Below are 14,870 nucleotides of genomic sequence, written 5' to 3' on the forward strand. Positions count from 1 at the left end.
ACAAAAGAGAGCTCACACACACAAATTGATGCCATGTGTGGGTTACCTTTATGCACAGTAGTATGACATTGAGATTCCATTGAGAACAAAAGTGAGACAGAAGTGCACTGGGTGCAATTTTGGGCATCTCCACAACTGTCAAGTTCAGGATTCTTTTGAGATGTTGCTTCCAGTGGTAGTAGGCTTTTTGTGCAGGCCTGCAAGAAATCAGTGATTTGCACCCCGTCTGTCTCTAAGGAGAAAGAAGGCTTTTACCATCTGGTGATCGTTGCCAGTGTTTTCTCCTCCTCTTTGTCCTATCTACATCTTGCGGCAACCAGATCTCAAACGTATTAGGGAGAGAGAACAGGTTTCCATGATGTAGGAAGTGCTAAAATAATTGATTAAGGTCTTCTGTATTGACACTTCGTTTATTAATACACTATAGTTATTATTAATGTTGCTCGGTTTAATAAGTTTCCTTATTCTTTTTCTTAGACACATGCTTCCCCTTCTTTGCGTGTGTTTGTTTATTATCCCTTGCATCATATTTAACCAGAATTAGAAAGGCATTCCACAGGGGTCATACATATTTTATTGACCTTTCGTATATAAAAGTTCTTTAAATTCTGAGTTAGTAAGGAAATTCCATTTTGTGCTATATCTTTTCCTTTTTCACCCTTAGTAAAATTGGTTGAGGGTGTACTGTCAGACTTAAATTTTATTTATTTTTAGAAAGAGGGGAAGGGAGGGAGAAAGAGAGGGAATGAAACATCAATGTGTGGTTGCCCTTTCTGTGCCCCCTTTAGGGGACCTGGGCCCCAACCCAGGCATATGCCCCCACTGGGAATCAAACCAGTGACCCTTTGCTTCGCAGGCCAGCACTCAATCCACCAAGCCACACCAGCCAGGACAAGACTTTCAGTTTTTGAAAGACTTTCTCCATCTTCCTTTCGGTCTTCCTAGAGCATGGAAACCTGTTCTTTTTCCACAGTACATTTGAAATCTGATTTTCTGTACCATGCCAACCTCACACCAGTGTTCCAGGCTCCGGGTCGTGTCTGACACAAAACTCTCCCGGCTCCTCTTCCTTCTTTATCAATATGCCTCTCCTCATAGGCAAGAGTCGGCACTGGGGTAATCTTTCTCCTCTGCCATCTCTTTTTTCCGGGGACATTTAAATGTCAGATGGCAGCCCACAGTCCTATTCCTGTGGTGCTTCTTGTCAAACGGGACCAGGGGCAGATGTTTCGCTGTGCTGAAGTCCTCCACCACCTCTACATCTCTTTCCTGTGTTGGCTTCATCATCTGATTGAAGAAGAACCATCTATCGCTCCTGTCTGGCCAGATGGGATCTGATAGATTTCCGCTGTTTACCACTCACATTCCTACCTTCATTTGTCATCTTTCACACGCTCTGGACCGTGTCTGCACCGGCAGGGACATGATCCTTTCCCCATCGTTTCCAGTTTGAACTTTCAGTAGCCATATTTGAATCGGTTTCTACCTGCACTTCCCGAGTACATCCCAGGCAGATGCTGTGTGGTATTTTCATACACTTTATGGGAAGTAATCCATGTAGTACAATAAACTCCATTTGGTACCCCCCTCCCTCGCATTTAATAGACTTTGGGGGTTTTTTACAGATTTTTTAGGTTTATAGGCAAATGAGCTGGGAGCTGGGAGCAGAGAGTTCCCCTCGACTCCCTCTTCACGGGCCCCCTCCCCTCATTTCCACTATTAACATTCTGTATTCTGTAGTACATTTGGTCCAGTCCTGACACATTCTTATTATCTAAAGTTCATAGTTTACGTTAGAGTCCACTTTCCATGTTGTCAGTTTTGACAAATACATGATGTTGTGGGTCCCCTGTTAGAGTCGTTTACAGAGTAATAAACTGCCCTAAAAAGCCCTGAGCTCTGCCTCTTTTCCCCTCCTTTCCCACCCTGCGCCCCGAGCAAATTATGGTCTCCGTAATTTTGCCTCTTTCAGAGTATTAAAGAGTTAGAATCATGGTCTTCTCGTTCTGCAACTGCGTAAACTAAGCATAGCTGTGGGCAAGGGTTAAAAAGTTACAGACCTACTCAGCTGGGATCGTACTTTGACCTGCTGGCTTCATAAGTGTTTTTTAAAGGTTTTTTTAAATTGCTTTTTTAGAGAGAGAAAAAAGGGGCAGGAGAGAGAGATAGAGAAACATTGATTTGTTGCTCCACTTATTTGTGTATTCATTGGTTGATTCCTGTATGGGCCCTGTGCGGAAATCGAACGTACCTGCAATCGTGACATACCAGGACGGCGCTCTAACCAACCGAGTGACCTAGCAGGACCTCATGTGTGTTCCCCAATTTCTAAAACTCCTGTCATTGATTTTTTTTCTTTGCTGACATTTGTTTCAATAACTATTACTGTTACTTCTCTTTCCTGCTCCAGTGAAGACAAAGTCGTGGAAGTAACAGAGGAAGAGGAAGTGGCTGAGGTCGAGGAAGAAGATGCTGAGGACGATGAGGATGACGAGGACGGTGATGAGGCAGAGGAAGATGCTGAGGAACCCTACGAAGAGACCACGGAGAGAACCACCAGCATCGCCACAACCACAACCACCACCACGGAGTCCGTGGAAGAGGTGGTCCGAGGTAATCCACTGTTCACTGCAATTTCCTTTCTCAGGGAAAAGGAAGATATCCTAGCAAAGTTTGAAATTCCTATCCAGTCTGGTACCACTGTCTTCCCAACCAAAACTAAAATTCAAAACAAGTCTTCTGCTTGTTGAACTCTTTTTGGTTCACGGGGAGCAGCCCACCCACTCATTGCGAAGAGCGGGAAGTCCTGATAAGACAGCCTGTCCTGTACCTTGTGTGTGCTGCTTGGCAGGTCCCGGCGTGCCCTTCAACAGCGCCATTCAACCGGGCGCTGTGTCCTGGGCCAGAGGCTGCTGGTTAGCTGACCGCCTTGGCATTGCCCTGGCAGCGGGTGTGGGTACCGTAGTGGTCTGCCACCCCTTTCACTACCGAGGCTCTGACTCCTGGAGGGGAAAGGCTGGATTTTACCTAATAACAGGCAGAAGAGCGCCCAGCTTATAGAACGTTCTCAGTCAATCTTAGCTGAGTGAGTAGTCACAATCAGATTTCATTAAAGACGAAACGGGATATTTGATGAGTATCACATTATTTTTGGCTGTAAAGTTTAACTTGGTTGATTTGTGGTGACTTCATTTTATTGGGACGTGAGAGTGCCTTCTTGGAGAGGTTGACTTTACTTTTCTGTTTAATGAATATTCCTGCTGGGAATGTTGTGAGCTGAATGAACTAAAAGACCTCCTTCTTGTATCACTGAAATAAAGGCAAGCATGGAATTTTCAGTAAACATTGAAATATTGTAGCAACTAGTGAACTCTTGGGTTGAGTTTCTTAAAGGGTGGTTATATGTTTTACAGATAGTATAAAAGTCCTGTAATTAGATCAAATGAATATGGAGGGAGTTACTGAGGTTTAATGTACTACAAATGCTTTTAATGTCTACCCACAAATGTTACAACAGGGTAAGTCTTCCTCTCACTTTTTATTAAAGTAAAATTTTTTCGACTCTGTTGTTATATTTTGGAGCTTAAAATGGGATACTTTTCTGAGCCTCAGAGAGATTCCTAATGATCACTGTAGTCTCGTCTCTTCATTTTATGGCTTTATTGAGGCATAATTTTCATACGAAATTCACTTATTTTAAGTGTACAAGTGTGTCATTCGGTGGCTTTAATAGATTTACCAATCGTACAGCCGTCACCATAATCGTCTTGGGACATCTTCATCACCTTCGTAAGATCCCTCCCACCTACTCACAGTTAATCCTTGTTCTCACCACCAGCCCTAAGCGGCAACTATCTATTTTTTGTCTCCACAGATTTTCCTTTTCTAGACACTTAGCATAAGGGGGATTATGCGTGGTCTTTTAGTGTTTGGCTTCTTTTACTTAACATAGTGTTTTTGAGATTCTGCATTTCTTTAACTTATAGCTTTTGCAACTGACATAATGCTGTGATAAACGCTCAGAGTTAGCTTAAAACATTATAAGTGTTGCATATTCTTTTAAAAGAGGAAGATATATAGTCCAAGGTGGATTATCATTCGCTACTAGATGACCACATTAGTGCTTGTGTAAGTAGTTATACATGTAAGTAAATGTCCCTTTGAGCCACTCTTTTTAAATACCCATGAATCCTTTCCCATAGTCTTTTTCACATGCCTAGGAGGACTATCTGTGGCAGATCTGGCCAAATGAACTTCTCAGCTTCCATTTTCCTAGTAGGGAAAGAAAATTTTCAAGGCTTTTCTTTTTGAAACCTAAAAGGCATGTGACTACAAATGACAACAGCTAGTAATCTGCAGTAAGATTGACGTTCTTGTGAGCTCCATCCAGACAGCTACTTACATAATCATTAATGTCCCCTGCTTCATCATTAGCCTTTAGAGCCCTGTTTGGTTTAGGCCATTTGCTAGGTAGGCTCAGTGGATCAGAAGATGAGAACACCCTGGATAGCTGGCCCGCAAGGATGTTAAAATCTGATATAAAGTATAAGTCAAAGAAAGACAGAGTCATCTGCATTGTATAAAGTATGGACCCACAACTTACTTCAAAGAGTAAGAGAGGATCGGAGAAGGGGCCGTGCAGGACATGGCATTTGAAGTAGAATTGGAAGGGCTGGTGGAGGGTCTGCCAGTGGATTTTGTTAACTTTAGTGTCAGTAGGAATGGCAAAGCCAACGATGTGCCGTCAGAAGGTACATGGCGAGCACAGCCATTAGTTGAGGGTGATCAGTTCAGGACCTACTGCGTGTCTGGGAGAAACAATGAAGAGATTTTGCTTTGATGTTACCTCTGTGGGGCACAGGGAGTGGGGGGGGGACAGAAATTGACAGAGTCCATCCAGGACAATCAGAGTACGCCACACAGACTTAAGTCCATATTCCAGACCAAGGTAGAATTCTCTTGTGATAACGGTCTTGTTATGTTCTACTGTCTTATTATGTTCTAAAAAAGTCCAGTTCTTTTTGCTTCAGTTTTTCTTTAAATGAAGCATTGTTAGCTATTAAGATGGAAACTGAGGGACATATATTTATAGTATTTTCTATAGAGAGACAAAGGCAATGAAAAGAGAACTTACTTATTCTAAAAAATCTCAAGGGGAGAGATACAAAAAGAAACTAGCCTTAAAAGGTAAGTTAATAATGTTGGTGGCAAGAAGATGGTAAGAGCGACCTTCTAAGAGCATATACCTTGTCATTGAGTGGTACCAATTGTTAGGAACAGAAACAGAAGAGCCTTTGGTGGGAATTCATCCACCCCCAGCTAAGACTCCTGAGATGGACAAAGCCTGTAACTGAGGCAAGCCTTTCTTGGAAAGGAGACTTAAGAGGAGAACCATCTTATAGATAACTGTGTCTGTATCCAGGAGTGTTCAGTATTCCCCGCCAACTCCGATAGAGAAGAATAAGATCCGGGTGGTAACATTGATGGGGCCACAAAGCCCCATTTTCTCCTGTCTCTGGTGTGGAAGGGAAGTTACAGGGCTTCCCTGACGAAGAGCAAGGCCAGTGGCTCACTTTATAAAACTCTAATTACAAGTGGCCTGCCCCTGTGCCTAGAATAAAAATCAGAAGTGGCTCACAATCTAGTTTTCAGTGTTAATGTTTCAGTGCCCGAGAGAAAATGTGATTTACAACCATAGTTAATAAGAAAATTGTTTCTTCATTACCAACATATTGCTACTAATCTGAGTCCTTAATGTGCCTCATAAAAAAAATAAATAACAAAAAAACCCTGAATACTTTTGTAACCAGTTAAGATTTGAAAGAAATAGGCAGAGGGAAGGGAAATATAAGATACTTCAGCAGGGTCATAAATTTCCAGCCATTGTGTATTCGAATCAATGACATTAAACTGGAAGGTGTCAGTTCTAACCGTGTTAACTGATTCCAGGGGAGAAAGGTATTACTTGAAGGTGAGCACCCTGCAGCATCCATCTGGCTTTAGGGTTCATTGTTTTCAGTTGTTAAAAAATAACTGGGATATTGATCTAATGGAACAAACCTATGCCGATTTGAATAAAACAATAGTGTATTTAGACACTTGCCCCTGATTTTTTGTGTTTCGAGAAGGGATTACACTTCATATACCCAAAACAGCAGGGTAATTTCTGACTCAACCATGAGCTCTAAGCTCTGATTAAGCATGTGTATTGTAATAAATGACATAATCCTTGCTTTAATCTGGCCTGTTTGGTCCATCCAGCCCAGCTCTGCTTTTTCCCTTATGTTTATTTATTCAGCAAATATCCGTGTGCCCCTGCGGAGTGCTAGGCACTTTGTACAGGGTCGTGGCAGATTGGGCTGGCATTCTCGTGCTTTCAGAGTCACCACCGCCCTTGCCCTTCAAGGGGATGGTTCTGTCTTTTAATCCTTGTAACTGCTGTGTGTTGGAAATATGACTTCCCCATTTAACGTCAAGGCAACTAAAGCCAAGAGACATTTTTTTAAAATGGCCCATGGTGACAAAGCTGACAAGTGGTGAAGATTTAGACCCAGATGAGCCAGGTGTTTCTGTTACCCGTGTCAAAGCTTTACCTTTTCGTTTATAAATACACACTGTTTCAGTTTAACCTGTGCCCCTTGCACGAGTGTTTTCCTTTGCGATGGGCACATACTCGTGTTACTGTTACTTGCCACGGAGCATAACGACCAGGGGCCGTATGTGTTTTCCAAACAGAAGGCTGTGTTAGGACACAGGCGGCCCCGCTTGTTCCCACATTGTCTGCGGCTGCATTCATGCTAGGCGTAGACACCGCACAGCCCGCAAAGCTAAAAACGTTTACTATCTGGGCCGCTATAAAAAAATTCTTCGGATTCTGATCGTTAGAAAAATACTCGGGAGTTCTTTACATTTCATATCCTACCATACCAAGTTAATTTCAGGAAGGTGGTTTTATTATGGTTAGAGGCAGACTACCATAGGGTTTGAGAGGGGGTTTTAATAATTGCATGGCCTTGGGCCAGTTATGTAACCTTGGTAAGTCCCCTTTGCGTGTGTGGCGTAGATGCTGATACGACATTGCACGTTTGTTGTAAGAATCACTGTGGATGATCCATGTTAGGTACTTACCATATGCCTGGCACGTGGTGTTTCAGTTTGTTTTACAAGAACAGGCTGCCCAGAGTCAAGTCCTGGCTCTACAACCTAGTGATCGTGTGAATGGATATCAATTATGTAACCTTTAGGCCTCATTGCTTCCCTCTGTACAACGGGGTTTAATATATTGTAGTCATTTTGTGAGGATTAAGTGAAGTGATCCATGGGAAACACATAGCACACTTACAGGTAAGTAGTAAGTGCTCAGTGAACGAGGTGCTGTGGTTGTCACGGTTACAAGCATTATTCTGATCCTCCAAGGAACTGCTGTTTGCCAGGAACTGGAAATGCCAACAGTAAGCCGACAGATTGTCATTTTAATTATAAAAGGCATAAAGGTGACTGATATTTATAGACCTATGTTCAGAACAAAAAACAGTTTAAAATTGGCCTGTGGATTAAAATTTTGTGAATATATATTGCATATTAAAATATCTGCAGTTAAATTTCATGTCCTTCTGAAAAGTGAACCAAGACTATATCAAATGCCACCTCATTTCCAGGTAGCGTTTCATGTCTTACAGGTATTCAAGCCTCTTGAGAAAGTTCGTCTATTAAGTGGACAGAGACACTGACGTAGGTGGCCCTTTAAGCATCTCGTTTGATGACAGCGCTCAGAAGTTTGATATAAGTGTCTGTTGTCTTGGGCTAGGTGACTGAACACAGAATTAAATTACTGCTCTCCTGCCTCCAGCAACCATGAATCTGGGAGAAGTACCATGTGATTTACTGCTGTTCCTCCCGCCAGCATCCTCCGGCCCTCCTGGGTATTGGCCGTGGCACTGGTTGCTGGGGGCACAGGATAATGAACAAGGTGGCTCGCTCAGGTGGCTTCCAGCCACACCTGCACGCCTACTCCTAGGGAGAAACAAGCCTGTCCGACCTGGCTGGGAAGGAAGTTTGGCAGCACAGTGGGTGGAAAGTGTTCAACCTAGAGACAGAAGTTCCAACTAAGGCATTATGAGTAGGTAGCATTTTGAATGATTTTTAAAAGAGAATAGGGATTTGCCAGTTCAGGGGGATTCAAATAGAAGGACTCCAAGAAAGATCATAAATCAACAGCTTGCATTGATCTCAAGGGTAGAGGAAACAAAGCTTAGCCTGATTCTCACATCTCCAATATTACCTGTCTGTAACGGATGTGATACTTACAAGGTACCCTATAATTCACTGATAGGATTCTAGCTTATCATTCACATTTAACTTTGCACGAAGTTTGGGGGAAACTGCGACCTTGACTTGCTGAGAACATGAAAATGCTCTCGTTCTTTGGTCTGAGGTCTCAGAGCAGCACACTGCCCCAAAGTGAGTTCGAAACTCCACAGAGCATTGGGGAACCCGGTACTGGGCTAATGGCGCCTCCCTTTCGAGCAAGCCTTTACCTCTGCATTGTGACTAAGGGCAGCAAGGTCCAGTCCTGTTCCTGGACCAGGATGTCCAGAGAACCACTGCCGGCGGCAGGCGGAGACGTGACGGGGCAGCCTGCGTTTGTGCCCCGTGGCGCAGCAGCCGTGCAGTTTGAGGTGTTCAGTAGACTCTTTGATAGAGACCCCGTGAAGCAGTTGAAAGGTCCCAGTTTAAAAAGCCCAGTCAGACAGCGAGGTTACTTAAAATGTTAGAGTGAGGAACAGGGCCGTGTAAAAAATTCTGTGTGTGTATATACATTGATAATTTTCCGGTTTTTTACCAGCAAGTTTATTGATATACAATTTGCATACCATAAAGTATAGAATTAGTGGTTTAATATATTCACATAGATCTGCATTGTCCCATAGAAAATCATGCTTTTCAATTTCATGTTTCTAGAAATAGTACGTGGCTAGGAGTGCTTACTTTGCATTTCCATTACTATAGTTTTATTTGTGTCAGGGTGCTTTAATGTCAGAATAATGAAAATGATTAGCTAAGGGCATTTTAATACAATTATGTCTGCATTATTAAAAATAAAAGGAAACATTTTCAGTCCAATTCAATTAAAAGCCAGAAACTGGATTAAAAAAAACCCCACAAACTAGTCTCTCATCTTCCCCCAAATTATTTGCTCTTCAGAAAATTAGACAGATGCCTCAGACCCAACAATTGTATGCATCTACACAATGCAGAGTTGGCAATTAAGAAAAAAATCCGATCTAATAAAAGAAGTCCAGCAAAGGAGAGAACAACTCACTGAAACAAGTACAGGCTCGGATTCCTTGGTCAAAGTGGCAGAGTTGTGAGTCTTCATGGAAATCTGTATAGAAAAGTATGCTCTGGAGTTCTTCATCACCAAGAACATAAATAAATTTAAGAAAAAGAGATAACCCCACTCTCATAGTTACAGCCTGAACACCTGTTTCTGTTCGCCCCGAACCATGTTGCCCTCCTGAAAATTCACGTTTGCTTTCCATGTCTGACCTTTTGTGATTATGTTAGAAAACTGTAAGAGGTAAAGGAAAGACAAAAGTCTGACCAAATGTCACAGGAAAATGATGTCGAAGAAAACCCTTCAGCCTTCAAGACAGTGGCCCAATTTTAAAAATTAAGACTCTTAACAGTGGTTAAAGGAGTTTGAAATAGAAAAATTGTCAAAGGAGCGCTGTGTTTAGTTCACAGTGGTAAGACTGTTCGGCTGCAGTTATCTGTCTGTTTTTCGTAGATGTACACATGTTCTTGGTGAGTGCAGTTTTTGAGACAGGAAATGAAAGTAATAAAGACCAGGGGCGGAAATGTGATACTGCTATCACGTGAGAGTGCCTGATGCCTCAGGACAGAAGCAAAGTCAGACCTGTTGGCCAGCCCTCGTGATCTTGTCTGTTCTGGAATTTGATGGCATTTGTTCCCCAGGATTTCCGAGGTGTCGGGGACGACTGCACCGTGGCCTGTTTCATGAGTGCGCAAAATTACTCAAACGCAACATGGGTCCTTCTGCCGTCTTCCCGAGTGGAGCCAGGGCTTCCCGCCCTCAGCGTTATCCCTGTTGGGGCCGGACAAGTCTCTAAAGTGGGCACTGTCTTGTTCATTGTAGGCTGTCGAGCAGGCTCCCTGGCCTCTACCCACTGGCTGCCAGTAGCATCCCCTGTTATAGAGACAACCAAAAATGTCTCTGGTCATTGCTGGCTGTTCCCTGGGAGGGGACAAGAGCAGATCTCTGTGGTTGCAAACCACTGGGCCGTGCCATTGAGATCTACGTTGCTGTCTGCCTTTCAGTATGTGAGCAGAGAGGACACAATGCTGTCACCCATCTTCAACGTCAGCTGTCCTAACACTCAACAGCGCTTTGCACCTTGTAGGTAGCCAGTGAACAGTTTAATTTAAGAATAAGTAAAATAGACAAAACATAGGCTAACAACAAAGTTGATAAATCCTCAAATAGTAAGATTAAAACCATTTGATAGGGTGTGATGTAGTTTTATAGCTTATAGAGATAAATCAGCTTTTACAGTGTTTACTTGTTAAATACTGCACAAGCATATTTGCCACGTAGGTAGTGAGAGGCAGAGAAAACTACCTTTCCAGTTTTGCTTTTCATTCTTCTCAGAGGAATTCATTCTCCCCGGTACACTGTAATAAAATAGCAGGTGGTGGTTAGCATCCATGTAGTGACCAGAAGGACTGCTGCTGTCGGCTGGGCGCTACCCATCAATTCTACTGGGTACCACTGCAGGAGGCCAGTTCACACGGCGAGGTGGACACCCTCAGCATCCTCCAGAAAAGGACATGGAAGAGCAGGGCCATCCTTCCAACCCTGGCTCCCATTTCCAGAAGCACCCCGTTTTTGCAGTAACAGAAATGCCATGTGATTCTTCCTTTACAGAGAAGTGGTATAAAAGAGGTAAATTCCAAGCCCAGTGGCCTTTCCTCAACGGTCAGCTTTCTGTGTTCTTTTTCCCCATAAAAATAGAAGCTTTAATATCTCTAATGGTCTGGCATGTTACAAGAACAATATTACTTAAATTCAGATTTCTTTGAAGTCAGTTTTCTTAGACTTAAATATGAGTAAGAAAATTAAGGTACTGTCGGTGTGGATTTAAGGCAGAAGTACTAAAGCTGTTTTACTGTGGCTTAAGACAGATACTCGAGGCGAAATTAAGACATACACACACATTTGAATCTTACAACTCTGCCAAAATATGTTATATCCCTCACATCCCAAATTTTTGTGCACTTCTTTTAATAAGCCAAAACTTACGCAACTTTTTACTAATCTTTTCCCTCCAGTCTTTTTAGAGAGTGATTAAACTGTGTATGTCTACTTCTGACATGTCAACTACACCTGAAAGATGTGGTTGATCACGGTGCTTCTCAAACACTAATGTTCATGCATGTCACCTGAGACACTTGCTGAACACAGATCCTGAGCCAGTCGGTCTGGACTCGGGTCTGGAGTCCCAGGCGATGCTGGCCCTGCTGGTCCTTGGACCCCTCCTCCAGGAGCGGTCTGAGGCAGAAAGTAAGAAACTAAAAGGGACCACCTTCCTTTTTGTAGCATTGTTCTTGATATATTATCAAATGTCACCAAGTATGAAAGAATCCTGATATGTCTACCCACCAAGCAGTTTCGTAAAGATTCAACTGTCAAGACCAAGCAAATTAAAAAACTCTTAGAATTTCCCTTCCTATATAATTGTTACTAGTGTGCCTTGTGCCTCGTTTCCTCTTATTGGTGCGGTACAGCCAGCTCCTGCTCACCTGTAAAAGCTGATTATTAAAATATTGAAGACTTTGGTGAGCTACAACCACTGGGAGCTTGATATACCAATGATGGGAGCATTGACGCCAGGGAAATGGGCAAACGATATAAATCAGAGCGTTCACTTTTTTGGAGACAACCAGTTTCCGAGCACACCCAGCCTCAGAGTCAGTAAGAAAAAGTACTTTCTCTTACTTCCACCAAAGGGCATGACAGCCTGTCTTATTCTAAGTTTAGAGCTTCCTGTGATACTGTGTTGGGCTTCAGACTAGCCACACAGCTTAGAGAAAAACAAGTTCATTCCCACAACAAACAGGAAAGAAAAGGGTCAGGAAGTCATGGTAGTGCTTTTTTGTGAATACTTGCCAACACCAGAGTACTGATTAGTAGTGTAAATACTTAACATGTACATCTCCTCAGGTGGCGTTTTATAAATACCCTCTCAACGTGGAAGGGTGGGAGAATCAGGTCGGGTATAATTGGAATGACAGATGTATTGGGTAGCCTGAGAGAATCAACACAACTCAGTAAAAAAGCAAGTCAACTGCACATATCTTCCAGAGACTTCCGTGACAGATTAGCACCCGTCAGTTGTCCTGAGTCGGCGATTTCATTACTAGCACAGCTGTTCCCATCATTTGTTTATATATTTCAGCCCATGTTGGAGACTTATGTGAGATTTGCCATAAGACTTTAGTAGAAGCTTCCTTGCTTGGTTTTACATGCCTCTTTTTAGTAAAATAGGATTGATTAGTAGGTAATAAATATCTGACAATTTATTGCCCTGGTCATGTATAGAGGAATTTTCTGTTGGATGTGTTTTTTAATGGCTACTTTATCATATTTGCAAACACATTATAAATTTTCTTTTCTATTAAAAGTACATGTAGCTAGTATTGTGAAGAAGAAAAATTCTCAAAAAATAACTAGTGTTTTAGCATGTTAACTTTTTAAATTTTTCATCCATAAGAATCAAACCCAGATTTGACTACTTATTCCTCAACAGAATTCAAGATCTGTAATATTGGTTCTAATAACTTAAGTTCACGAAGTTTCCACCCTATAGCACTGTTAGAATTGTAGCAATAACTTAATCAAGCTAAAAACTAAAGTTGAAATAAATGGCATTGCGGTCCTTTGTTTTCATTTTTAATGGACATAATAATTAGCTAGATATATAAGCATCTATTTGATATATGTAGATTTCAGTACTCAATCGTTTTTATTTTATTTTATTGTTAACATCAAACTGCTGACTTATTACAAGATCAAACTGTATTTGTCTTCTTTCGTTTGCCCTTTCTGCTTTAAAATTGCAAAATATGTCAAGGAACAGAGATACATTTGTACTATGTATGAGATTTACTTGTGCATATATTCTTACAGCATTTGGAGAAACTATGGTTCATAATTTTTTTTTGTTTTTTCACAATATCTGAATATGCAATTCCTAGCATTCTGTAAATAACTCTAGTTTGATTAGTTGGATTATTTGAGTGGTTGCTTTTTCAAAATTTATACATTTAAGCTTTATTCATGCATTTCATGTAATACAGGCTTTTACATTCTTATAGTCTGAGGATAATTAAGTACATTCTTATAGTCTTACATTCTTACATACATTCTTATAGTCTGAGAATAATTAAAACTCAGTTATTAAAAATGAGATAATAAGCTTTACATTATTCTAAAATTATTCTTCAGTTAGTGTTTTATTTAAAGCTAATTATTTGCTAATCTGTTGACTTTGCTGTTTAAAATGACATAACGATGGTGTATTTGAACATGAGGATTTTCTCCATTTTTACCACTTTCACAGCTGTCTTCATGCTGAATTTGTTTTTAAGTGTAAAATTAGCATTCTAATTTTGGTTGTCCACAAAAAAAATTGCTTCAATTCGAAACCCATTCAGAGTTAATTTTTTGTGCTTAAGCATTATTTTTTGGACAGTGAATTACATAATCATTTTATATAATGTAAGAAGCTCTAGCTTTGCTTCTGTCTTGTGTTTGTATAATAATGATTTTTATACAGTGGAATGTAGTGTTTAAACAGCACAAATCTCAGCCAGGACCTACCTACCTTACAAAGATCAAAAATGCATAGGGACTTTATTTCAGCACATAAACTCTCATTCTGCTTTGTGTACCCTAGTATTTCAGTTTATCAAATGGTCTTTTGCCTTGAAGGGTGAATAGAGCTGTTGGAAAGAAGAGATAAGCCTTCCCTGCCAGCAGAATTTACATTGATGACTATTAGGAATCGTAATTGGGCTCTTAAAAGTTTAGGAGTTAAATATGAATAAACACAGATTATTGTTCCCTAGGTGTCCGTGTAAGTCTGGGGCTATGTTTCCAGCTAACTTTAAATATTCCTTCTGAGAAATATCCCTGCTTCTATTATTCTGGGCAAATTTTTTCCCTCTTTATCATATGCAACATTTACCCTGGATAGAACTAAAGGTGAATTAGAATTCAAAAATAAATTTAGCAAATGACCTCAAAGTGTGAGTTTTCATTTATTATTTTAGGTTTTGAGAAGAGGATGAAGAGGTGAAAAGGAAAATGCAGTTTTAATTTTCAGATGACTAATGTTTCAGTTCATAGTAATAAAAGGTCTAACTTTGCATGTTCTGCATTTAGTGGGTGATTTATAAATAAGTTTCCACTGACTGGTTATAGTAATCAAAATGAGACACATTTTCATTGAAATTTTTAGTGACTTTTGTAGATTAGGAAGAAAATTTTGTATTCAAAAAAATAACATAAATGTAAGCATTTAAACACTCTTGAGATTTTTTTTCTGAATTTTTTTTCATGCAGCTTATAAATTGTACATTTCAGGACTCAATGCTTTAAAACTCTTCTACTTGGTTCAAATCTTGATTGGATAGATTTCCTGGTATTTTCCCATTGCTAGAAGATAATTTAAATGAAAGTTTCTTAAACTGAGATTGATAGCCCTTCATGCTGAAACGACAAGAGATTCGGGCAAAAGACAAGATTAGAATTCTAATGCAAATTGAACTGCTAGCAGTCCTCTTAC

The 14,870-nt window shown here is 40.8% G+C and overlaps 1 protein-coding gene across 6 annotated transcripts in view; it reads left to right on the forward strand.

Moving 5' to 3' along the window:
• The window catches only part of APP (amyloid beta precursor protein), a 238,273-nt gene that overhangs the window by 125,441 nt on the left and 97,962 nt on the right, over positions 1-14,870 (forward strand). For all 6 annotated transcript variants that reach the window (XM_024562633.4, XM_024562639.4, XM_024562643.4 and 3 more), the window contains exon 6: positions 2,411-2,613. In XM_024562633.4, coding sequence (XP_024418401.2) covers positions 2,411-2,613 — 203 coding nt within the window. The remainder of the gene's footprint in view (positions 1-2,410; positions 2,614-14,870) is intronic.

Source organism: Desmodus rotundus, chromosome 2 (genome assembly GCF_022682495.2).
Source record: "Desmodus rotundus isolate HL8 chromosome 2, HLdesRot8A.1, whole genome shotgun sequence".
NCBI classification, from domain to species: Eukaryota; Metazoa; Chordata; class Mammalia; order Chiroptera; family Phyllostomidae; genus Desmodus; species Desmodus rotundus.